At 42.2% G+C, this 26,358-nt stretch overlaps 1 protein-coding gene across 2 annotated transcripts in view; it reads right to left on the bottom strand.

Moving 5' to 3' along the window:
- COLQ (collagen like tail subunit of asymmetric acetylcholinesterase) overlaps positions 1–6,364 on the bottom strand; it is a 69,538-nt gene extending 63,174 nt beyond the window's left edge. Inside the window, exon 1 of one of the 2 annotated variants that reach the window (XM_072153693.1) lies at positions 6,002–6,364. In XM_072153693.1, coding sequence (XP_072009794.1) covers positions 6,002–6,107 — 106 coding nt within the window. In that variant the 5' untranslated portion in view covers positions 6,108–6,364. The remainder of the gene's footprint in view (positions 1–6,001) is intronic. The other variant, XM_072153694.1, reaches the window with a different exon arrangement.
- Positions 6,365–26,358: the final 19,994 nt, after the last annotated feature.

Here is a 26,358-nt window from a genome sequence, read left to right as displayed (position 1 = left end):
TAAGATCTGCAGTACAAGTGCTCTGATAAGTCTCCTTGGTTAATTGACAGAAATTTCTATATCTTGCAGCACAATTTGGAATTGGAACATCGAGATTAAAGTTCTCTTTAACAGGATAAGATATCGCCAGGCTGTAGTTGAAAAAGGGGCAACTGGGTGTCCAGCAAACAGTGCAAGAGTTGGGCTCTAATATTGTTCTTCATGGAAGCCTAAGGCCTCTTCCACACTAGCGTTGCGTTTCACGTCAGGGTGCAATGCGTGAAAAACTGACGTTTTTGGCTGCGTTTTTGTTCCATTTTTCCTTGGAGTAATTAGCATTTTTGCGTTTTTCACGCGCGTGTTGTTAGCGTTTTTTTTGCGTTTTTGGCGCATTTTTCATGCGCGAGTCAATGGGAGAATCGAGCATTTTTCAAAGGGACCATGGTTTGGGATTAAAATGGGTTATTTAATTAAAAAATAATGTCTTCTGATAAGTTGCAAACATCTGCGATCTATTCTTCACTGTTCCCCGTGTATATTATCTCCCGACAAGTTAGCAGATGTGAAGAACAGTGAAGAATAGAATAAAAACAGGGAACACAGTGAAAACAGTGACCACAGGATCATTTAAGAGAAAAACACAGTGCAGAACACAGTGCAGAATAGATTACAGATGTTCGGCACATCTGCTTACTTGTCGGGAGATACGCGCGGAACGGTCCGCCCAAAATAGCATGTGAAGAACAATATATATGTGTGTGAAGAACAAATTGCAGATGTTTAAATACATATTATATTCACTGTGTTCACTGTTTTTATTCTATTCTTCACTGTTCTTCATTGTGTTTTTTTAATTAAATGATCGTTCGCGAGCAGGGGAAATACTGTTATTCTGGTCACCTAGCAACCCTTACGTTTAAAACGCATTGCACTCGCATTGCACTTGCAATGTTCGCGAGTGCAATGCGTTTTTGATACGTCCCCATAGACTTGAATGGGGCGTGAAAAACGCGCGTGAAACGCAAAAATAGAGCATGCTGCGATTTTGACGCGCGTGCAAACGAATGCAAGCACGTGCGTGAAAAACAACGCTAATGAAGAAAGACCCATTGAATACAATGGGACAGAGTGCAATGCAAGTTCTGCGCGTCAAATGCACGCGCAGAACTCGCGCGTGAAAAACGCCAGTGTAGAAGGGGCTTAAGTCTTTCTAAGTGGCACCAGTCTCCAATGTTATTACCCAAAATATGATGAATGGATGTTCTGCACAAAATACAGGTAGTCTTATAACAGTACCAAGTGATGGGTCACTACAAATAATCCAGCTGAGTCGCTCCGAAACAGTGGATGTCCCTCTCTCTCCATACCCCGGCTCTGAAGTCACTTCCTCGGCGAGGAGGAGGGTTAGACTCCCAGCAGGAAGGGGGTGGAAACCCGGGAAAGCCACGAGGCGCTCAGGTGACGTCAGCCTGAGCGCCTCTGGCTCATTTACATGTTTTTGCAAAGTTATTCTTGTACACTAAAACTATTCCAATTGGTGCATAAAGAAACAGGCATCTAATGCTGGACATCAAACACCTGTCATACTAATGGTAGATGTCTGCTAAGGGGCCGCACCAGTAACCAGCACCCTGGATGCACCAACACAGTACAGCAATAAACACCCCAGCAACCAAATACTGCATTCAGATCAATACAATATTCGTGTAGATCCCAAAGCATAACAACACTAGAGACCCCCAGAGCAGACAATAATAATACTGGAGAGCGCAGAGTAGACAATAAGCATACCGGAGATCCCTCCTGAGTCCACAAATAATACTAGAGACCCCTTAGCAGACTAATAATACTGAAGACCCCCAGATCAGACAATAATAATCCTGGAGAGAGCAGAGTAGACAATAATAATATTGGAGAGTGCAGAGTAGACAATAAGCATACCGGAGATCCCTCCAGAGTCCACAAATAATACTAGAGACCCCTTAGCAGATTAATAATAATACTGAAGACCCCCAGATCAGACAAGCAGACTTCTCAGCTGCACTCGAAGCTGCCTGGTCTCCTGAACTGATTAATGCTTCATCAGTTATGGACTTTGTCAGCAGGGTTCAGGGCGCAACTCAAAGCTTGACAGACTGCATGTGGCCCGTAGACTGTGGGTTTTACATCCCTGATCTAGGCTTCTACATCCCCTTATATTAGATGAATTAGGCTGGACTTTATGTACATACTCACTAGTGAAGCTCCTCTGCTACAGATCAGGGGAATACAGTAAGGTACTGGGAAGGAATGCTTTCACTTATCTCAAACACTGCTAGAGGGACCCGGAAAACCTATGACCCCTTTTCACCTACGTTTAATGAGGTCGAAGCTAAGAGTGACATCAGGCAATGCTTAAAGGGAGTCTCCTAGCATTTTTGACCCCAAAAAAACCTTCAGACAGTGTAAGGTAACGGCCCCAGAGTTCTGTGTTTTGATACCATTAATTAGTAGCTCCTAGACTGTGACAAATACATTCATATTACAGGATTGTAACTGGACTTGGAGAACTTTGATGCAATCCTGTGTGAGATGCTATCACTCCCCTCTGCCCTGACATTGCGTTTTGGTTGCGCTTTCATTTCGTTTTGAAGCGCATTACAACAGCTGAGATGAATTGCCTAATTACATTACTGTTAACATTTGTGTTTACAAAACACAATGTAAATGCGATGTTAACGAATGCCATAAAAATGTGTTTACATTTTGTTCGCTGTAGTAATACGTTTCAAAAAACAATGAAAATGCAACCAAAACGCACCATGTGACCGCGCCCTAAGAGAAGTAGCAGATTCTGGTCAGATATTGCAGCAGAGGGGAGGGGCTTATAGCAGTTTGAATGCAGAGATCAAACAACACAACATTGTAAGTGATCCAGCTACAATCCTGGAATACAAATTAATTTTCCATGGTCTTACTGCTACTAAAAACACACACAAGATATGGCTACACAGATATCCACGGGGAATACCCAACACTGTATTGTAGGAACTGCTGGTATTAAATGATGACTTAAACGGATTGTCCCTCAATCTATTATCACTGTCGCTCTTACTGCTGTAATCAGCAACCAACATGAGAACAAAGGGACAGTGCCCTCAAAATTATCATGCATGTTCATTGCCATTTCATGGACTGCTTAGGATAGCAGATATTAGTAGGTACAACGAGAACAAATCGAGACAAAGGTTCTGATACATGAAACGATATCAAACAATAGGAAGTACAGTTATATTATCATTATGTGGACAAAATGTTGTTTTCTAGACATCCCTGGGAATCAATAACAATTGTGGAGAACACATAAAAATGTGCAGCTATACTAATTCATTTTTTATCGTCCCACAATGAGGGGCGGCAGACATGCTTACACAGATACAACAGGGGGCGCTGTATTATTTCTTTTAGGTTATAACTAGCTGCTGGGATAAGTTCATGACTTACCTAGGAACAAGAGTAAAAGAATAGAATCTGATCGAAACTGATAATGCACATACTGTAACATTTCTGGTTTACAATGCTACAGGCAGTCACCAGGTTACATACAAGATAGGTTCTGGAGGTTTGTTCTTAAGTTGAATTTGTATGTAAGTCGGAAATGTATACTTTATTGTACTATCATTGTAACTCCCAGACAAAATCTTTTTGGTCTCATTGACAATTGGATTTAAAAAATGTTGGATTATCATAAGAACCAGGATTAACAATAAGGCCTAATTGCAGACATCATTGATAACTGTTATAGCTGTTTATTGTAGCCTAAGACTAAGGTACAGTAAATTACCAACATCCAGAGGTCTGTTTGTAACTAGGGGATGTCTGTAAGTCGGGTGTTCTTAAGTAGGGGACCGCCTGTATATCTAATACGCTGCATTTATATGTATAGATGACCATCTCACACATCTATTTTGCTTTAATCTACTAGTCACTGTCTAAAACAACACAAAATAAAATAAAAATGACATTTATTTCAGTTTTGGATAAGAAAGCGCCTGATAAAAGTCATCGCTTTGCTGTTTGGCACTAAACACAAATGCAGCACCAGCGTTGGCTTCTTACCTCTAATATTACTGAAGACACTTTCTCTAGCAGGATTTGACACATTACATGACATGTAAAATGTCTAATACACAACATCCTCCACTAGGTTACAATACATCCACTGTAAACAAAAAATCCTGCATATTATTATTTTCTGAAGAAAACAATACCAAATTCTACCTAACAGAGAATGCAGATCCCTGGTAAAGATAAAAACATAATAAAACCCTAGCAGAACATTGAAGAATATTTTACTTTTTAGGAATATTAGAACAGCAAAGCAAACAGCAACACAATGTGTGGCATTCATTAATTTTGGCGCATGGTCCATGTTTATAGCACACAAGTCATGCTATAATTTACATTGGGATGTTAGATGGTGGCGCACAGGGTTAATGAATTGGCACACGACCAAAAAGGTTTAGAACCGTCTCCACATTCATGATGACTAAATAGAACTCTGTAGACCAGCTCTCTGCAGCTCTAAATGTGCGCCAAAAATTGCACAAAAACAGTCAGGAAACTAACAAGCGCAGAAAAAGTTTTGGGATTTCAAATTTGCGCCCAAAAAAGCGTGTTGGAAAAGGTCAAATATTGTGGCACCGACACTTCACAAATAAGGAGCAACAGGCGGAGCACTGCAGAAAATTTTAGTAAATGCCCCCTAGTACATCTTAAATATCCAACTTATTATTAAGAAAGGAGAAAGATGAAAGAAGAAGTAAGTTACAATGTTATATCATTGCTACAATCTACATTCACCATAATGAACTATGGAGAGAAATTTATTAGTAGCAGCATCAAAGATGACATTCTGGTGGAGTGGGAAGATTCCATATTGTCTCCGATTCTGGTGACAATTCTTGTAATACAGAGAGATTCAATTTACTTTCTTGTATAACCAATAATGGAACTCACTCTCCTAACCCACCAACGTCATGAAGACAAAGAGATATGTCGTTGCTCAACTTCGATAGTGATGAAAATGTACAACACATTTTTATTATATTTTCCTCTTTCTGTCCAAAGCTGTCTAGATTGGTCCGAAAAATATTTAACACACATCCAATGGACTGTAGGGAGTGGTCACATAGAAGAGGACCACTATGCATATTATACAGGCTAATGGAAAATCTTGGCTGAGACAGGAGATTGTCTCATAGAAGTGGTCATGATTTTTGAAGAAGTTTCTATTAGAATGTTTTTTTCCTTGTAAACATGTATTTGATTCTATTTTAACCCCAATCAAGGGACGATCATTTGCATTGCAGTCCATTAGGATCAACCAGAACACTGCTCTCCCCCCACTATAGGGGGTATTCATTACTAAGTGCTCTGATCATAATGATAGGAGGGAATGTTAAAACTATTTATCATCAAATCGTGAAATACAACCTAAAATCCATGTCTATGTTCACACTCTGCACACAGTAATCCATCCATCTACTGCAGAAACAACCTCACTCACATGACAATTCTGCACTGAATCTGCAGAGTGTGAATATTCCCATCCAGAATCCCCCTGCAGAGAACTAGTTCGATGTAACATAACACATCTTCCATTTGTCCATCTATTTAACTGGTTATTTTTATATATTTTTACAATCCTAGTCTCTATATGATCGAGTGCCTATAGGGTAGTACCATCCTCCCAGAACCAATATGATAATTTCTGCAGATAGATTACTAATAGAAAAGACCAAGATACAGGATCTACAATAAACCTCTCATTATTAGCAGGATCCTATGATAAACATTCCTGTGCATGGAGCATGCCAGGAGTCTTGTCATAGGTTTATTAATAGAGATAATTGTCATTTTCCTGGTCCCTATAGACCAAAATAGAAGTAAACATGCAGACTGTCCTCATAGCCAGGACATGGGGTCCCAGTGATCATGCAGGGGTCTGCAGTCAGGATGCATAAGAATATGTGGTTATTACCTGCAGGAATTGGGAAGACACTGTCAATGAAGGAGGTCTGAGAGAGGATGAAGCAGAAGAAGAGCTGCAGGTAAAATCCCATTGCCATAAGTCTGAGCACAAGCATGTTGTCAGGAAGAGCCCCTGAGGCCAGGCTGAGTGTGCAGGACTGTGAATGCCAGTGTGTGTGTGTGTGTGTGCACCCTGCTGCCTCCACCCAGTGGGTGGGTGTGTAGTGAGTGCTGCCTGCTGTGTCTGCCACCTGAGTGACACTTGCTGTGAGTGGCAGAGCACAGGCTCAGCTCAGTGTCACCCTCCTGTGTGTGTGTCTCCGCAGTGAGGACATTCTCAATGGCAGTCCCACAGGGGATATATATAACTCACACAGCTAGCCTGCCTATTGAATTATGGCTCAGGAAAGGAGACCCCTTCCACCAGCAAACGCAGAAATATATTTTTACCTCAGAGGATCACGTCTGAGATAATACAAAATAGGAAGCAGCCATTAATCACTGCGCTGACCGAGGAGTCCTGCGTCACCGCCAAAATCCTGTCAGGAATAACCACTTACCTGCCTCAATGGAGGCTTCATGGTCACTACCTGACAGGAGGAAGGTGGCTCTTACTGAGTACTATGTAAATAAAGAGAGTATATGCATATACAATATATGTCCATAGCAGTACATGCCCCCCCTTCTGTATCATTACAGTGATGGGATATGAAAGGGGACATTAATAAAAAAAATAACTTTTTTGCAGAGTATGTTACAACCTCTCCAGGAGTCTGTGTGTATATGTATCGCCCTGTCACACATGAAAATACACAGAACCAGATCTGTGTGGACAATATGAAGTCATAGTGAGGCTCATTTACTAAGGCCCCTTTCACACTGAAGTTTTTCACGCACGTTTTCTGCGCTTGCTTTTAACGCACAGAACTTGCATTGCACTCTAACCCATTATAATCAATGGTTTTTTTCAGACAAACACATACCTGGTTTTTTTTTTAAATATGTATTTAAATCTCAACATGCTCTACTTTTGCAAGTCACGCCTGTGAAAAACGCACCATACAAGTCTATGGAGATGCATCAAAAACGCATTGCACTCTGAGACACATGCAAGTTGCACGCTGCATTATAGACGAACAATGCACTTCCTGTGAACTCCAGTGAGGACACATGTAGCTGCATCGCACTACTGCTGAAGAAGAGGGGAGAAGACGAGCTGCGGGGAGTGCCGGAAGGTGAGTTCTTTGTTTTTTTATGTCCTGGGGCTGCTGTGTGCTAGCTACCTATATACTGGGGGAGGGAGGCGCTGCTGTGTGCTGGCTACCTATATACGGGGGGAGGGGGGGCTGTAGTGTGCTGACTACCTATATACCGGGGGACGGGGCGCTGCAGTGTGTTATACTGGATGAGGAGGGGAGCTGCAGTGTGCTGACTACCTTTATATTGGGGTTAGGAGGGGCTGCAGTGTGCTAGCTACTTATATATTTGGGGGAGCTGCATTGTGCTAGCTACCTATATACTGGGGGAGGGGGTGCTGCAGTGTGTTGGCGACCTATATACTGTGGGGAGGGGGGCTGTAGTTTTCTTGCTAACTAAATACTGTGGGGAGGGGGGTGGCTGAAGGGTGCTGGCTATCTATATACTGAGGGGAGCTGTAGTGTGCTGGCTACCTATATACTGGGGTGACTGCAGTATGTTGGCTACCTTTATACTAGGGAGGGGAGCTGCAGTGTGGTGGCTACCTATATACTGGGGGAGGAGGGGAGCTGCACTGTGCTGACTACCTATAAACTAGGGGGAGGGGGGCTGCAGTGTGCTGGCTACATATATACTGGGTGAGGGGGTGCTGCAGGGTGTTGGCGATCTATATACTAAGGGGAGGAAGGGAGCTGCAGTGTGCGGGGAGGCTGGGCTGTAGTTTGATGGCTACCTATATACTGGGGGTGCTGCAGTGTTCTGGCTAACTATATACTGGGGGGAGCTGCTGTGTGCTGGCTACCTATATACTGCGGGAGGGGGCGCTGCAGTGTGTTGGGTAACCTATATACTGCGGGAAGAGTGGAGCTGCAGTGTACTGACTATATACTAGGAGGAGGGGGGACCGCAGTGTGCTGGCTATCAATATACTGGGGGGGATGGGGGTTTTAGTTTGCTGGCTACCTAAATACTGTGGAAAGGGGGTGGCTGAAGTGTGCTAGCTACCTATATACTGGGGGAGGGGAGCTGGCTAACTATATACTGAGGGGAGCTGGCTACACATATACTAGGGTGGCTGCAGTGTGTTGGCTACCTTTATACTGTGGATGGGGGGGGCTGCAGTGTGAAGGCTACCTATATACTGGGGGAAGGAGCACTCCAGTGTGTTGGCTACCCTTATACTGTAGAGGGGGGACTGCAGTGTGATGGCTACCTATATACTGGGGGAAGGAGCACTGCAGTGTATTGGTGACCTATATACTGGGGGAGGAGGGGAGCTGCAGTGTGCTGAATACCTATATACTGAGGGGAGGGGGGCTGCAGTGTGCTGGCTACATATATACTGGATGATGGAGCGCTGTAGGGTGTTGGCAGAGATCGTGGGCATGGGGTGGGGGAATGACCCCCCCCCCCCAGTCCATGAGGGGAGATGGTCTGTTGTCAGGGTTTGTTTTCTAGGTGATCCTGGCGTGTTAAGACACCTTGGACAATGCCGGGTTCAAGGTGAATAGGAGCGGAGATGAGTATTAATAGCCTTTTTTTGTTTTTTTTAAGTGGTTGACTTCCTTTCACCCCCTCTTCACTATTAAAAACCATGACCATAGTCGCCCTGTTTGCCCAAGACTATACATATTATATATCAAACAACTGTCACAAAATAGGAATTAATTTACATTGTTAATTTTAAGTTTATTTGAAAAATAAAAAATATATATATACATTACCGATAAAAACCCTTATTTTCCACCTTTTGAAATTTAACCCCAAATATAACTAAATCATTTAACATTTGTTCATTTTTTACTAGTCTCAGGCACCCTCCAAAAAACACCTCTTCATTAAGGGGTTAAGGTGGATGGCTTTGTTATTTGTTAAACCAGTGTGGTGCCCTACTTTTTCCCCCAAAACAACTTCTAGTGATCTCTGGGTTACCACAGTGTAATAGGTCTATATCTTCCTCAATTTATAGCTCCTTGCACCAAAGCTGCTGTATATTGACAACAATCACTGACCGACATCTTAACTCCTGAAAATGTATGTCAATGTTATTAATATTGTATTTCTGTTATTTCTTATTATGTGAAAATAAAGAGCATAGAGATATGCTCTAACACATATAACAGTCCATGTATGAAATTTTCATATATCACCATCACAAGTAGAGAAGAAAAGTCAAGCCTCACCAATTCCTTTAAAATCATCTCTTTGTTTATTTAATTTCAAAATTACAATCGATACAGTCCTATAGGCAAGATGAAGCGCTAGGACTAGCGGAAACGAGTCATCCTTAGAACAACCTACTTCATACCCTTTCACCATGTCACGGGTGATCCCGCTACCCATGTCTCGGATCGGGGGGGGGGGGGGCACCCGTGCTCTTCTGCGCGTTGCCCCTGCTCCCCCCGCCTGTACTCACCTCTCCAGGCTCCGCTCGGGTCCTGGCGCGTAGGCCGCATGCCTCCTTCCTCCTGGCATAATGCTCCCACTGCTAGGGCGCGCACGCGCTGACTCGTCTTGAATTAAAGGGACAGCATCCTCCTAATTGGCTCTGGCCAATCCGGCGTGCCTTTATAATCCGGCACCTCCCTTCACTCTCTGCCAGATCTTCAAGTCATTCCCTGAAGTGAAAGCCCTCCTGTGTTTCCTCGTGTTCCAGCGTTCCCAGGTTTACTCAGTGTGTCTATTCTCCAGTGTTCTTCCGAGTTCCCTTGTTCCTGCGGTGTTCCTGTGGCGTTCCCGTGTTCCTGTGGCGTTCCCGTGTTCCTGTGGCATTCCCGTGTTCCTGTGGCAGTCATGTGGCGTTCCTATGTTCCTGTGGCATTCCTGTGGCAGTCCTGTGGCGTTCCCATGTTCCTGTGGCGTTCCCATGTTCCTGTGGCGTTCCCCTGTTCCTGTGGAACAACCTGGTGGCTTCCCGCCGCAGCAAGACCATCCCGCTTTGCGTCGGGCTCTGGCGAAGACCAGGGGCCACTTAGATTCCTGTCCCGGGGTTGCAGCTAGTACCATCATCCCCCTCAGTGGTCCAGGGGGTCCACAGACTGTAGCCCAAGAGACTCTCCCACACCCCCGTGTGTGACACCCCTGTACTGAATTTTAAAGGAATTGGTGAGTGCCAATTTTTCTTCTCTTTTTTGTGGCCTGTGTTTGCAAGATGTTGAATGTCATCCATGTTCTGTAATCGGTTGGGGCACAACAGCTTGCAATTGAGGTACAGCCAATTATCACTATTAATGGGTTAAGGGACTGGGTCTAGGGGTTGATGTCATAACCCGTTAACTTCTGTCTATCTATCTATAACTGTACAATACCACTCTGTCCCATATGAATTGCTCTCTTATCCGCCTTGGCACTTAAAGGGGTTCTTTTATTATAGACGGACTGTTGTTTTGTTGTCTATAGTGAAATAGATATGAGTCAGTTTGGTCTATTTTTGTGTAATTGTAAATACCACTGCCTGAGAATTAAGGACTGGGAAGTTAAATATAACCTACATGACACTGCACTACATTATTGTAAAGCACCAAAGTACACTGCTCGCCTGTTGAGTTTCCAAAACCAAAACCCAGCAACTGGGAATACTATTTATGAGTCTTCACAGAGTGGACATATTTAGAACAAAAGGCTTTTAAGTGCAAGTGACTTGTGGATCCATTGTTCAATGTTTGACAATGATGTTTGACGTTCTTATTACAGTAAATGACAAAATACATCTTTATACCAGAGGTCGCGATAACGCCTCTCCAAGCGTCTATGACGCATGTAGAGGCTGATTTACTCCCCCCAAAAACCACCAAGTGTATAAATACGCTCGGTGGCTTTCTTGTCTAGGCACTGGCTGGCGGCTCTGAGCGGTGTCAGCAACCAGTGCAGGCCTGATCGCAGCACACGCTGTCTACAGGGGGTGTAATACAGAGCCGCCCCCCTGGGATGTTACCATAAGATCACTGTTATCTGGGATCAATATATAAGATAACAAATAATGTGTTCCTTGCTAAATAAGACCCTGTACAAAAATAAAATTTAAAAACTTCTGGAGTCTGGTCTGGAGCTGGGTTCTGGTTACCGATCACATGCGTTTCCATGGAAGAGCATATGCGATCGGACCGAGGCCTACCCCCTTGGTACTTGCGTTGCATTTTTCAAAAAAACTGTAATTTTCACTATACTTTCTGTTTCAAATCCTCACGGTTTTCTAGATCTCTGCTTGGTGTCATGTCCATGGTCATGTGATGTCACACACTTGCACAGCTCTAATTACTCCCTGTGAACCTGTGTGATGACATCACATGACCAGATTTCTATCCACAGGAAGTAAACAATGAAGCTTCCTATAGAATGACAGCAAGCAGAGATTTAGAAAACAGTGATAAATTAATTTAGAAAGTATACAGAAAGTCCCTGGGTTACGTACCAGACAGGTCCCTTGGGTTTGTACTTAAGTTGAATTTGTATGTAAGTATGAACTGTATATTTTATCATTTTAACTCCAGGAAAAAAAAATCTTTTGTCCCAGTGGAATTTGGATTATCTAAATTTTTTGCGGTAATGGGATCAAGGATTATCAATAAATCTTCATTACAGACACCTTATAGCTGATCATTGCAGTCTGAGACTAAAGTAAACCATCCAGAGAGCTTCACCAGAGGTCACAGAGAGCAGAGCAGTCCGTCTTTAACTAGGGGTCACCTGTAAGTCGGTGTCCTTAAGTAGGGGACCACCTGTATTGGAAAATTGTATAATTCTTCATTACACAAAAATATCAATTACTTCCTGATGGAAGGCAACTACTTTTGGGTGCCTGCTGGACAATGTAGCAGTCATCCACCCTGTATTGAGGTGGCACATCTCTAAGGTTGTATTCACATGTACAGTTTTTCAGATGCAGTGTTTGAAGCCAAAATCAGGTGTGGATCATAATTGTTGAGAACATATGAGGGAAGCTGCTAATCCTTTTTTTCACTCCATTCCCGGCTTAGACATCAAAAACTGCATCATAAAAACTGAACTTGTGAACGCACCCTCTGCTCATTCGCATTTGGTTTGCGTTTAATGCGTTAAACGCATCACAACAGGTGAGAAGAGATTTGCCTAATTACATTGTCAACATTGTATTTACAAAACGTAAGTGTTAATGTGATGTAAAAAGGCTAAAATCTCAACTGTACAATATTTTTGCCAAACCTGCCTTATTTATTTGGCACAATAGTGAATGTATTAAAATATACACTCTTCTACTACACTCTTCTAATAAAGTGGTAAAACACAAACATAGGTTAGAGTCCCTAAGAAATGTATTTCAATATAATTTCCCTTTTCAATCTGCAACTAAGATTCACAAATGACATTGAATAAAAGCCAACTCAACCATTATTAATGAAGTTAAATAGATATACATTGATTTTCTACCTAGACTTGTTAGAAGACTATTAATGTAAAGCATGCTATTATAAATAACAGCATAATATGCACCCCTTTCTGTAGAGCCCTGGAAAATGCCAAAATGAAGCTGGATTAGCTTCAGCTGTTATCCTCTACTTAGAAGAGGAACTTGACATTCCAACGTGATTAGTCAACTGGAGGAAGTTCAACTTGGAATATCTCAAGCGATGGGAGGAGACAATAAGACATTATAAATATTACTATATGATTAGATGGATAAATTAAGGTGTATAGTTATGTATGAAAGATCTGTCTATTATTATATTCTAGATTATAAAATGAATTTATATAATCTCACATCCTACAGATTCTTACTGTATTCACATATGGCCAGCAATATAGCTACTAAAGTCAGAAAAAATAAATTGAGTATATTATCCAGATAAACAAGCAGAGAATAAAGGTGGTTTCTCATTGGCAGGTTTTTTTTCACATCAGTGATTTCTCACTGAGACCATTTTTCTTATGGACACATACAGGTTTTTGCTTCCTGGCTTCATTTTTCCCCCAATGCTTAACTGACCCATTCTTTTCAATGGGCTTTTTCACACACCATTTTTTTTTCACTGATCAGTGAACTCAGTGACTCAGTGAATAAACTGAAATGTGAAAAAAACAGTTGAAAAGAATAGTTCAGTAAGACATCAGTGAAAAATCATGAAAGCCAGGAAGAGAAAACCAATCCGTATGGTTCTATAAGTCAAAATAGGTTTAGGGAAGATCATAAATGTGAAAAAAAAACACCAATGAGGTATGGAATATGGTTTGTGAGGTGTGATATCACAGGAGGCAGGGGTAGATAGGATAGCAGATCAGATGCTCCAATGTGGTAAGTGGTAATGGGCCTCAGTATTTTTCTTGCATTCTAAGTTTTATCATTTCTGATGCAAGCACAGGACAAATAAATAATTAGTTCAATTCATTTGTTCTGCACATATACGTAGATAGTATTTACTCCACCCAAGGGTGAACCCAGAGCCAGATCAACACTTTGCCTTTAAAGGGGCACCACCAAATGTGGGCAATTCGCCAACAGTATATTTGGCTCCGGGCTCCCAGGACAAATCACACCGATGTGCCTGACTTTCCTCTATGGCAGAGAAAGGGAACAATAAGTTCCCTGCTCTGCCACAGACGATCGCATGTAAGGAAAGATGGCGGCGCCCTGTATAGTTATTATAGGGGGACTGTATATAGTTAAATATAGGGAGGCTGTATATAGTTATTATAGGGACACTGTATATTTTTATTATAGGGGGACTGTATATTGTTATAGGGGGACTGTATATAGTTGTTATAGAGGGCTGTATGTAGTTATTATAGGGGGCTGTATGTAGTTATTGTAGGGGGACTGTATATAGTTATAAGGGGTGTATATAGTTATTATAGGGGGCTGTATATAGTTATTATAGGGGGACTGTATATAGTTGTTATAGGGGGACTGTATATAGTTGTTATAGGGGGACTGTATATAGTTATTATAGGGGGACTGTATATAGTTTTTATAGGGGGGCTGTATATAGTTATTATAGGGGGACTGTATATAGTTATTATAGGGAGGCTGTATATAGTTATAATAGGGGGACTTATATTTTTATTGTAAGTGGGTTGTCCACGCAGTGTCTCACACCTATGCTGACATCAGGTGTGGAGAAACAATATTTTCAAGTGTCAGGTTTTTTGCTGGCATTTCGCTGCCAGTGATGCTGCCTGAGGCAGGATGATCAACTGGCCTCATGGCTGGTGCACCCCTGGCTTCTCCTGTGGCCCAAGCAGAACACAGTGGGCAGATTTATGAAGACTGGTGCATTGTGCAGCAGTCTTAATAATACCCACACACAGTGTGTAACATGATGAACTAAGAGGTTCTAGATTCTTAGTAATTTCGGTGCAGCACTTGTGAGCCTGAATGTAATATATGACTTACTTATGAACAATGGCGATGCAACTACTTGAACCCCAATGATAACAAGAATGGGTGTCATTTACACATCAATTTGTATTTTGGATCAGGTAGAGCATTCTGTGCTCCATTCATTTCTATGGCTCTGCTTTAATTTTGTAGCAGTCCCTTGGGGAGTGAATGGGGCAAAAGTGTCAATGCTTGACCTGGCTTTCCATTGAAGGGGGGTTTTCCCACTTATTTACAAGTAATCCAGTGGATATGACAATACTTGATTTTTACCATAATACCCCTTTAATTAATGTAAAGTTCGTACACATTAACAGCAGCACTACCATTTTTTATCTGTTGACAATTTCACAGTGCTAAAAAAAAAGAAAAAAAAATGTCAGAAAGTTAGGCTTCCAAAAAGGAATCTAAAAAAGAAATCTTTTTAATCTCTGCTTCATTCAGGAATTTCTACTGTACTGGTAATGTCACAATCTATAGTGACTGGGATGACTCTTTGAGTATTACTACTTGCTTTGAGAAAGTCCTTTGAGGGTGACACCTGACAGTTGAATTGCTCTGCATCTTCAGATTCCTTTACCATATGAGTTGCCAACATTCCCTGCTACTTTTTAACAAGCCTGTGACATTGAAAAACAATTGATGGCATTAGCTGAGAGATCCTCTGGCAGACATCCAAACCAAACAGTGATTTGTGCATAACTTTAGGAGGCTACCCTGAATCACCTTATATTTTTAATTCTTGGATATTTGTCTTAACAAAATACAATATATACCCTAAGCTGAGACAAATATAAGCCGCAGTACCTAGTTTCACCTCAAAAACTGGGAAAACTTATTGGGGCACATTTACTAAGGGTCCGAATCACGTTTTTCTGCCTGGTTTTCCGAATTTTACCGTTTTGCGCCGAATACCCCGGGTTTTTGGCACGCGCGATCGGATTGTGTCACCGGCTTGCGTGCGCGGAAAAACGGGGGTGGCGTGGCGGTCGGAAAACCCGACGGATTCTGAAAAAATCAGGTTATTTTTTTTAAAAAGTGTCGCTTGACACGCACTCACATACACCAGGAATAGGATTGGGAACTCTGGCGGACCTCGGCGCAGCAGCGACACTTAGTGGATATCGGACGAATGACCTTAGTGAATCCCGGCAGAACCCGAATCCTCGTCAGAGAAAGCGCCACTGGATCGCGACAGGACCGGGTAAGTAAATGAGACCCATTGACTTGAATATAAGCCTACAGTGGGAAATGCATTTTTCAAAGCCTCCCCTCACTATTGAAATGCCCAGACGCCTCCCCTAGTAATGACGTTCCCAGCAGTCGCCTCACACTGTTTTCCTCCTTAGTGGTTACCTCTGACGCTCCCCACAGCTCCTCTTCTCTCTCAGGGTTCATGTGTAGCAGCATGGGTAAAAATGGTTCCATGAGCTCTACCAGCACACTATGATATCATCAGGCATAAGTAATTTAAAGACATAGTATTTTCTTATAGTAGTCTGATTAATTGGTCCTTCTTTGTCCTTTTCATTTGCTATTAATCCTTTGTACTTGTTTTTATATGTATCCTAACATTGTATTGAATATACGTCTCCCTAATCTGGTAACCGTTTGAACCGGATGTGATTCCTGAGTACCGGAGACTGTATTTCTGGAGTACATGTATTTATACTGAACAACACAATGTAAGATTTATGTTTTTTGCCTGAAGAAGGTTCTAGTACAGAACCGAAACGCGTCGCGAATTTTATTCATGTTTTATTCATTTTTATGAAATAAAGCACTAGACTAATTTTAAGATCGGAACTCCGAGATATCCTTTTTTTTGGGCGCTATAACCAACAAGCTTGCAATACCAGAAGTAATTTCCTTCATTATCAGGCATCTGCGTCACAGTTTGTGCTTGGGAGTTTATTTTTTTTATATATACTCAAGTATAAGCCTAGTGGGCTTATTGCATCAATACTCTTGGGACAGTCACGACCAATGATAAACATTGCAATACTAACTACTATACTACTTTAATTTCATGCAATAGTTTGATGATGAACAATGGTTTGGTACCTGTAAACACACACTAATGGATTAGAATATGGGCGGTTTGGCCACTAGCCTGGGGCTCAAGCCTACTATGGGGCCCAAGGCCAATCGAATCACCCAAACGAATGTTATACTCCAAAGGACCTTCACCAATGAAAACCATGTACATCTGTTCATGCTCTCAATACACATATACATAAAAGCCATTTCAGGACCTTTGAAGGTCCTCCGAAGGTTCTGAAACCACAAATTGATTGCAGACAGAATATGTATTGTTCATTTCCTGACGATTCTTAGGAAGTGAATCCCAGACTTGTAGGGACTATAATATTCACTCAGAGCAGAGCACATGGCAGTCTTATTCAGCCCCTGTAGACGCTCCATATTTGTGCGGCAGAAAAATACTCCATTCCTAAAGCAATACTCAACATGATCCTCATGCATCTACAGCATGTACACATGCTAAAACACATAATCCGTTAGGAAAAAAAAAGCAATTTACTAATGCTCTGCTTGAATAGTAAGAAAAAAAGACAAAAAAATTGTGCTAACCCCCAATTCCACAAGGTACAGTAAATACTCATCCAATTTTAGGAATGTGATGCATGTAACCAACCGCTGGCCACAGAGAATTGCAAATAAAAGGAGGGCGAGGATGTATCCAACATCTCCATTAAAATCTAATTTTTATTGTCAATCCTTTATTAAAAAAAAAATCACTAGATTGATAATACAAAAATAACAATAATCATGGCAGAAGTGACAGCATTGCAGTTTATCTGGTCAAGAACCTTTCCAAATGTCTTGCACAAATTCCCTAAGTGCTGTCACTTCTGCCATGATTATTGGGATTTTTGTACTACTCTTGACCTGGTGATTAGAATAATGGATTTACAAGAAATTCAATTTGTATGCAGCTTCTGGATCCTTCCTTTTGCACTGCTTGAACATTATGTAATAAAATCTCCTTGATTACTTTGTTACATGATCCTGCTGCAACATCTGACTGTTACCTAAAATGTTGCAAATCCAGTATGGAAAAGTAAGGTTAATTGCTGTAACACCAGCGCTATATGCAACTGGAGTTTACGCTTTAAATGATCTTACTGGATGGGAAAGAAGCCATGGATCTCCATAGGCAGGAGGCTGTTCATGGGCCAAAATCAACAGTAAGGCCCCTTCTACACTCGCGATTGTGATGTGATGAACTTGCAACGCATGCTGCCCGGATCGCACGGCCGGAACGCTGCAAACCGGAACTGAACTCAGCATGTCAGTTCATCGCATCACACTCGTGAGTGTAGAAGGGGCCGTACAATTTAGATGCCCCACCACATTTTCATATTCAGGGATTGAGTTATTGCACCCTCGCCAACTTTAAGAATGAAGGTGTTTCAATTTTTTTCCCGTAACCAACAATGATGGACCCAAACCAAAACTTCTACCCAACCCATTAGTTATACTTGTGTATAAGCCGAGATTTTCAGCACAAAAAATGTGCTGAAAAACCTCACCTCGGCTTATACACGAGTCAACTAAAAAAAAAAAAAAATACTCACCCTCCGGTGTCCGGATCCTCGGCGGCAGCTCCCGATTTTCGGCAGCGGCTCCGCTCCTCTCTTCTTTCTTCACTGGCGGCTCCCGGTCTCTTTGCTTACTTCGCTAGCCGGCAGTCGTGTCCATGCGATCTGCCGACGTCATCGGCGGCGACACTGCCGCATCATAGTGTGCGCCCGCCGGCTGATCGCATGGACGCGACTGCCGGCTAGCGAAGTAAGCAAAGAGACCGGGAGCCGCCAGTGAAGAAAGAAGAAAGGAGCTACCGACGAGGTTCGGAAGCCGCCGCGAGGACCGGGAGCCGTGCCGAGCATCAAAGGTGAGTATTGTCGGAGGGTGAGTATTAAGTTTGTTTTTTTTATTCGCTTGGCATACTGAGGGCAGGCTGTATACTACATGGGGCAGGCTGTATACTACATGGGGCAGGCTGTATACTACTTGGGGCTGGCTGTATACTACTTGGGGCTGGCTGTATACTACTTGGGGCAGGCTGTATACTACTTGGGGCTGGCTGTATACTACTTGGGGCAGGCTGTATACTACTTGGGGCAGGCTGTATACTACATGGGGCAGGCTGGCTGTATACTACAGGGGGCAGGCTGGCTGTATACTACAGGGGGCAGGCTGGCTGTATACTACAGGGGGCAGGCTGGCTGTATACTATAGGGGGCAGGCTGGCTGTATACTACACCCTCGGCTTATACTCGAGTCAATAGGTTTTTCCAGTTTTTGATGGTAAAATTAGGGGTCTCGGCTTATACTCGGGTCGGCTTATACCCGAGTATATACGGTATAACATCTACTGGATTGGCACCAGGACCCAGGTTAAACTCCATTCCCTGCAGCCCTCAAGATACACCCCTGTTCCTAACCACTGATGTGCATAGAAAGGTTTGAAGGGGCACTGCAACCCATCTTTTTTAGGATTGTTGGGGATCCCAGAGGTTGCATCTCAGTAAAGTGGTGCCATAACCTAATAATAAGCAATCATTTTACAAGATGGAAATACATCTTTAAGGGACCTGCCCTGGTTTGCTTACTCATTGTGTATGGATGATACAGTAGAGCCTTGACAAATGAATTACACATAGCACATATTAAAAAGCCAGTTTAACAAGATTACTATAGTAAATTACAGGCAGGTAACTGATGAGGAGACAGGGGATAACTGCTTTGCACGCAATGTTTCTTACCCATTGCAGATAGTATTTTCTGTGCTGGAGGAAACTGTGCAATGGTTATAGGATACTTACTTATAGGATACATGAAATGTTAAAGAGAATGCATGTACAGTCTTTACAGCTAAAATAAAAGAATATGTAATGCTATTAAAGACAAAATCAGGGCCATCATCAGGAATTTCTGGCCCACATTGGGTCTGAGGATCTCATTCCGGGACCTAATAGCAGTCAGTGTACCTTAGGCTAGAACAGTGATGGCTAACCTATGACACGTGTGTCAGTGCTGACACACGTAGCCATTTTCACTGACACACGGCTGCCTGAGAGTTAAGTTTCATTCTACATGATCTGGTGCAGTAGCCGGGAGGCTGAGAGATTGCACTGAGCTTCCAGCACTCCCCCCTCCTCCTCCTCCCCCGGGCCGGCCACTCCCCATGTGTGAGATGTGCCTAGTGTCTCCAGTCAGCACAGGTATCAGCACAGGGCACAGCAGAAGAGGTGACCGGGCCATACACCCAGGAGGCTCCTCTGCAGCTCCTGATAGTTGTGGTGGGGGTAGGATGGCAACACAGTCAGAGGCCACATTGCTGCTGCCTTGTGTGATGTCCCAGCAGCTGCCACCTCTACACTGACCAGCTCCAGAGCAGGGATGAGGGAGGACAACCACTCCCATCATACAGTGAGTAAGGTCAGTGCACTGTATGATAGAAGACAGTCATCAGGGCTTGTGTGTCAGTTTTGTGACATAGAAGCCCTGAAATAATCGCAACGCCTTGCAAATCGCCAGACATTGCGATTATTTTGCTCCGCACACCTTCTCCATGCCAAGAGGGCATGAAGGAAATGCGGACAGCGGTGCCTGCGCCCTCGCTATAACCTGTGAACTTTCATGACTGAAAGTTTGCAGGTTACTAAGCAATTTCACACCTGTCTGATTGTATGGCAGTACATGGTAGGATCAATCAGACAATCCACGGTTAAAGTACCCTAGTTAAATAGTATACATATTTGTTATTTAAACTATAAATATCACAAAAATATGTTTTTTTGTCAAGGTGACACACCACCCGAGTTATGCTCGGTTTTTTGGCGAATTTTGACGCACCAAGCTCAAAAGGTTGCCCATCACTGGGCTAGAATATCATTACTGACCCACTGCCAAACCGGGCATGCTGGAGGATGTTGCAGGCAGCAGAACAATCTCCAATTGCCAATGCTAAATCTGCCAATCTTGGTATTATCTGCCAAATATAACACCGACTTGTTCACATCAGGTTCTCATACCTCTTCATGGAGTCTGTTTTGGACAGTTTGAGCCGGCAAATGGCAAACATTACCAAAACAACACCCAAAAGGGGAACAGAAACCACCTACAGAACCATTTCTTTATAGGGGGTGTCTTGCTAATTGCCCTCATTTTTTACCTGTTGTTTCATTTGCACACTAGAAGATAAATATATAAAAAAAATTTCTGTGTGGCCATTTTCTCTTTTTTGCATACATGATGTGCACTTTACATTCATCTCTTGCATTTCAATATACACTCATATGTATATGCATTCACACTGTTGTGTATCTTATTCATATATTTTTGCACATGTTTTCAGATTACTTTATGATCTTTTACGTTTTTTTACACTTACCTGGTGAATACTGTGTCTGCCGCACCAGGTGTGCATGCACGGGCATAATGGACCACCACAGTGACATCTTGTGACCATGGTTAGTGTATCCATTCTCGTGAAATGTCGGAGCGGCGCTTCACTTCCGAGTCTCGGAGTTCTTTCCTCCTTGTTCGGCGCACGCCGAACACAGCCAGCAGCATGATTCTGTCGCAGCAGAGAGACCAATAGGACCACTGTCAACTATCTGGAGACCAGAGCACTGCCTTCATGCGATAATATGTAGACAGTTTACCCGGTAATGTATAGATATGCAGTTAGATTTGTTTAGTCCCTGATGAATCCACTTCTATCATGAAAGAAATGGGTTGGACATTTTTTTCTGAATTGTAGGGTTAGTAATAATAGGACTAGTTGTAGACTGTCCTTGTGAGCCTACAGGGATTGATTAGGGCTGCCATATACCGCCACTCGTGGATTGATGGTGACTGAATAGACGGTTGACTAGATGAACCTTATCATCTTTCCCTGATTTGAATCAACCATCTCCAATGATGGGGGAATGGGTGAGATCGCTCCTATTTATATACTTTTTCCTATGCATATATGTACAACCCTATACTTCAATATCAATAGCTTTGTCGCTATTGCTGTATCTAATTGACTAGTCCACCCCTGTGGCACTAATAGTTTGCTATCTATTTTATGAGATATATGTGTACTGGGTAGCACATTTTATTCTTCAGTAAAAGTTACGTTTAATTAGTATTTTATTTTTCCACATTTGCTGATTTGTTTTATTTGATTGGTGAGGTACAGGGCTGTTGTGTCTGGGTTCTACTTATTTATACCTTTGCCAATTTGGCTGTTTAGGCCCATTTGCTTGGCTGACTGTTCCTCCTTCTTCGCATGCGCTGATGACTGGTAGCGGATTCCTTTGAAATCTAACTCTAATCACCATGTAATGTCTTAAGCTATTGGTTGATATTCTCTATAAAAACGGTTCCGGGTCAGCTTGTCATCACCCCCAGTTGAAGGCTTGGTTGCTGAAACCTAAGTATTTTGGGGTCGGTCGGTGCACATATATGCCATGGGTAAGACAACATGAGCTCTGCTACTAATGGATAGTGAAATTAAGGATACTATCATTTATTTAAAGCCAGGTACTATTTTTCAGGCCCATGATTGTGTGATTAAGGTTACTGTTCATTGTCGTCCTACATACAGTATTTTTATACTGTTTTTCATCTTTTTAGTATTTTTGGTGTATGCCCCCCACTGTGTGGTGCCAGGCATGTTTGCACCTGTGCAATGTTTTTATGTTTGCAACTTTTAATATATGATGATTCAATAAAGATTCTATTTTTGACATTTCGATTAATTTGTGTGGAAAATCTTTTTTTTCTTTTTAGTATAATTGATTCATAACTGAACAGGATAACAAAAGTTTGACTGATTTGGAGTTCGATTGTGTTGTTTAAGTGTTCCCTTCTGAGTAGTGTATCAATTATAATAAGTATCATTTTATCTCAATTCTTTTTATATAGCCTCCTGAATACTATAGTACCATTTTGCTTGTCATAATAAAACAAAATACATTGTCAATGAAAAGAATCGCAATGTTTTGAACTTTTGAAAAAAAAAAAAAAAAAAAAAGAGTACAACCCTAAATGAAAATAGACAAATTGTCGCCAATTAGCTTTTTGTCTCTCCACCTCCAAACAACCAATTTACATTTCTGGATAATACCACAACCCTAGGCCTTAAAAAAAGTCATGACCTGGATGATGTTTAGCTGCTTGATAAGGTACTGGTTGTGGCGAATTGGGTCAATTTCTGCTGATAAACTTCTAAGATTAAAGAGAACCTAACAACTTTGTATAGCAGTTTTTCTCCAAAGAGGAATAACTTCCAAAATGTGCTTGTGCTTATGTCCATGCAATTTGAAGTACCATGGGTGTGGATATTCTGACCCCTTGTGGACAAATAAATACATACCTTTAAAGCAAATAGAAAGTTGAGCACACACTCCAACACATATAGAAGATGGAAAAAGGGACAAAACATGTGACATGCACAGACCATGAAAGCAAAGGACATAGGAGTTTGCCTGCATAGGAGATATGTGGCTGCCTGTACAGGAAATAATGGGATCTACCATAGAAGAACTGGCAGGAGGAGCAGGGGCGCAACTAGTGAAGACTGGGCCCCATAGCAGACTTCTGAATGGGGCCCCATTTGATCTTGACCAAGCAGTCTTTTTATCCCAAGGAGGTTGAGGACTTATATCTTTCCCAGAAACTGCAGACCACATGGGGAAAGTAGACGGCAGGAAGTTTGAGATCAGAGCTTCCTAGTCTTGCCGTCCCTTCTCCAGACATTTCTTATCTCAGCTGTGTACTGTAGACTATTTCACCATTATATACATATTATGCTGTGCAATGTGCAGCATAATATGTATATAATGGTGCACATTCATAATTCTTTAGTGTATCAGATCAGATATGTAGTTACGCCCCTGAGGAGGAGGATGCAATTGCTTCCATTATCAGTGTGGCTCCCAATATTTAGGGGATCTAATACAGACTTGTACCCCATGTCCCCATCTTTCTCCCACCTTGCACCCTATTTCCCCCTCTCTTGTACAGCTTGATCAAATTGAATCTCATGCTTGGTATAAAGCAGGTGTGTATAAAGCACTGTACAACTGGGACACAACAGTGGTGGTCAAAAGTATTGGCACCCCTGCAATTCTGTCAGATATTGCAATCATTTTCTGGAAGAAAACGAGTAAATTCTTTGGTATTAATATCTTCATTTATTTTGCTGGCAATGAAAAAACACAAAAGAGAATGCAAAAACAAGTCAATTCATTAATCATTTTACAAAAAACTCCAAAAATGGGAGGGACAAAAGAATTGGCACCCTCAGCCTAATAATTGGTAACACAACCTTTAGACAAAATAACTGCGAACAACCGCTTCCAGTAACCATCAATGAGTTTCTTACAAGGCCCTGCTGGAATTTTAGACCATTCTTCTTTGGCAAACTGCTCCAGGACCCTGAGATTTGAAGGCGCCTTCTCCAAACTGCCATTGTCAGATCTTTCCACACGTGTTCTATGGGATTCAGGTCTGGACTCATCGCTACCACTTTAGAAGTCTCCAGTGCTTTCTCTCAAACCATTTTCTTGTGCTTTTTGAAGTGTGTTTTGGGTTATTGTCCTGCTGGAAGACCCATGACCTCTGAGGGAGACCCAGCTTTCTCACACTGGACCCTAGATTATGCTGCAAAATGTGTTGGTAGTCTTCAGACTTCATAATGCCATGCACAGTCAAGCAGTCCAGTGCCAGAGGCGGCAAAGCAACCCCAAAACATCAGGGAACCTCCGCTATGTTTGACTGCAGGGACCGTGTTCTTTTCTTTGAAGGACTCTTTTTTTTAACCTGTAAAATTCTATGTTGATGCCTTTTCCCAAAGATCATCTGACCAGAGAACATTCTCCGAACATTTCTCAGGTAAGTTTTGGCAAGCTCCAGTCTGGCTTTTTAATGTTTCTGTGGAAGAAGTAGGGTCTTCCTGGGTATCCTACCATACAGTCCCTTTTCATTCAGATGCCGTCGGATAGTACGGGTTGACACTGTTGTGCCCTCGGACTGCAGGGCAGCATGAACTTGTTTGGATGTTAGTCAAAGTTCTTTATCCACCAGCCGCACAATCTTGCGTTGAAATCTCTCGTCACTTTTTCTTTTCCGTCCACATCTAGGGAGGTGCCACAGTGCCATGGGCTTAAACTTCTTCATCTAGGGAGGTGCCACAGTGTCATGGGCTTAAACTTCTTCATCTAGGGAGGTTACACAGTGCCATGGGCTTTACACTTCTTGATGATAATGCGCACGGTAGACACAGGAACATTCAGACCTTTGGAGATGGACTTGTAGCCTTGAGATTGCTCATGCTTCCTCACAATTTTGATTCTCAAGTCCTCAGACAGTTCTTTGGTCTTCTTTCTTTTCTCCATGCTCAATGTGGTACACACAAGGACACAGGGCAGAGGATGATTCAACTTTAATCCATTTCAACTGGCTGCAGGTGTGATTTAGTTATTGCCACCAACTGTTAGGTGCCACAGGTAAGTTACAGGTGCTGTTACTTACACAAATTAGAGCATCACATGATTTTTCAAACCGTGCCAATAGTTTTGTCCACCCCTTTTTATGTTTGGTGTGGAATTATATTCCACAAATTGACTTTTTGACAATTTTTTTGTGGTTTTCCATTGAAGACAAATTAAATGACGATAATAATACCAAAGAATTTCTGATTGCAATAATTTTTTGCAAAATAAATGAGTATTATCTGAAAGAATTGCATGGATGCCAATAGTTTTGGCCACCACTGTATATACTGTTACCACACTGCTCTGTGTTACTTATTATCATTGTACATTCACATATTTTTAGTATGTATTGTCTTTAACCCTTTCTATGTTTTTTAAGCTAACCAGTTTTATGAATACCTGATGTTGCACTAAGGCCCCTTCCACACTAGCGTTGCAGATCACGTCAGAGTTTGATAAGGGAGCGATCAGTGTTTGGTCAGTGAAAAACTGACATTTTCAATGCAATTTCAATGCGTTTTTCACGCTCAGGTAATGCACGTGAAAGGACTCAGGACTGACCTCTATCTTTTCTATGGCAATTGATGCGTGAAAAACGCATTGCACTTGTAAGTGTCTCAGAGTGCAATGCATTTTTGATGTGTCTCCATAGACTTGTATGGTGCGTTTTTCACGGCGAGATTTAAACGTGTGTTAAAAAAAACGTGTGTGTGTGAGTGAAAAAAAAATGCAAATGTCTGAAAATGCCCATTGCTTACAATGAGTCAGAGTGCAATGCAAGTTCTGCACGTCAAAAGCACGCGCAGAAAACACACATGAAAAACGCAAGTGTGAAAGGGGCCTAAGATCCTTTGTCTTTGGCGAGTACACCATGACCAGGTGCCATAGATGTCTATGGGGGCCATGTTGCAGCCGTACCAGTGGGCCCCATACATTTATATGCTTCAAACCTTAGAAGATCCACCTCTGGCCCTTTAGAGTGACATGGACTAGAAAGAAGGACATCCTGCTTTAAGGACAGGACCAGAATGGGATACAGTGTCTGGGTGCACCTAGACACATGTGATCTGGCAAGTTTAAAAAAAAATATGAACTTTGGTTAAAAGTTTGTGGTGGGTATTATGGTTTCTATGATGTTTATCATGGCACAGGAAGACAATCCCACCACCCTGCTCTGTGAACCACAACTCTTCATGCACGCCGGAAGGAAGATCACATCTAATCCCAGAAAGGCACAAAGGATGAACCCCAACCACCAGAATCATACACTTCTCATAGACATAACCCCACCTCTAAATG

Source organism: Engystomops pustulosus, chromosome 5, assembly GCF_040894005.1.
Source record: "Engystomops pustulosus chromosome 5, aEngPut4.maternal, whole genome shotgun sequence".
NCBI lineage: Eukaryota > Metazoa > Chordata > Amphibia > Anura > Leptodactylidae > Engystomops > Engystomops pustulosus.
The sequence above is the reverse complement of the archived record's forward strand: the minus strand, read 5'-3'. Positions and strand labels throughout refer to the sequence as shown.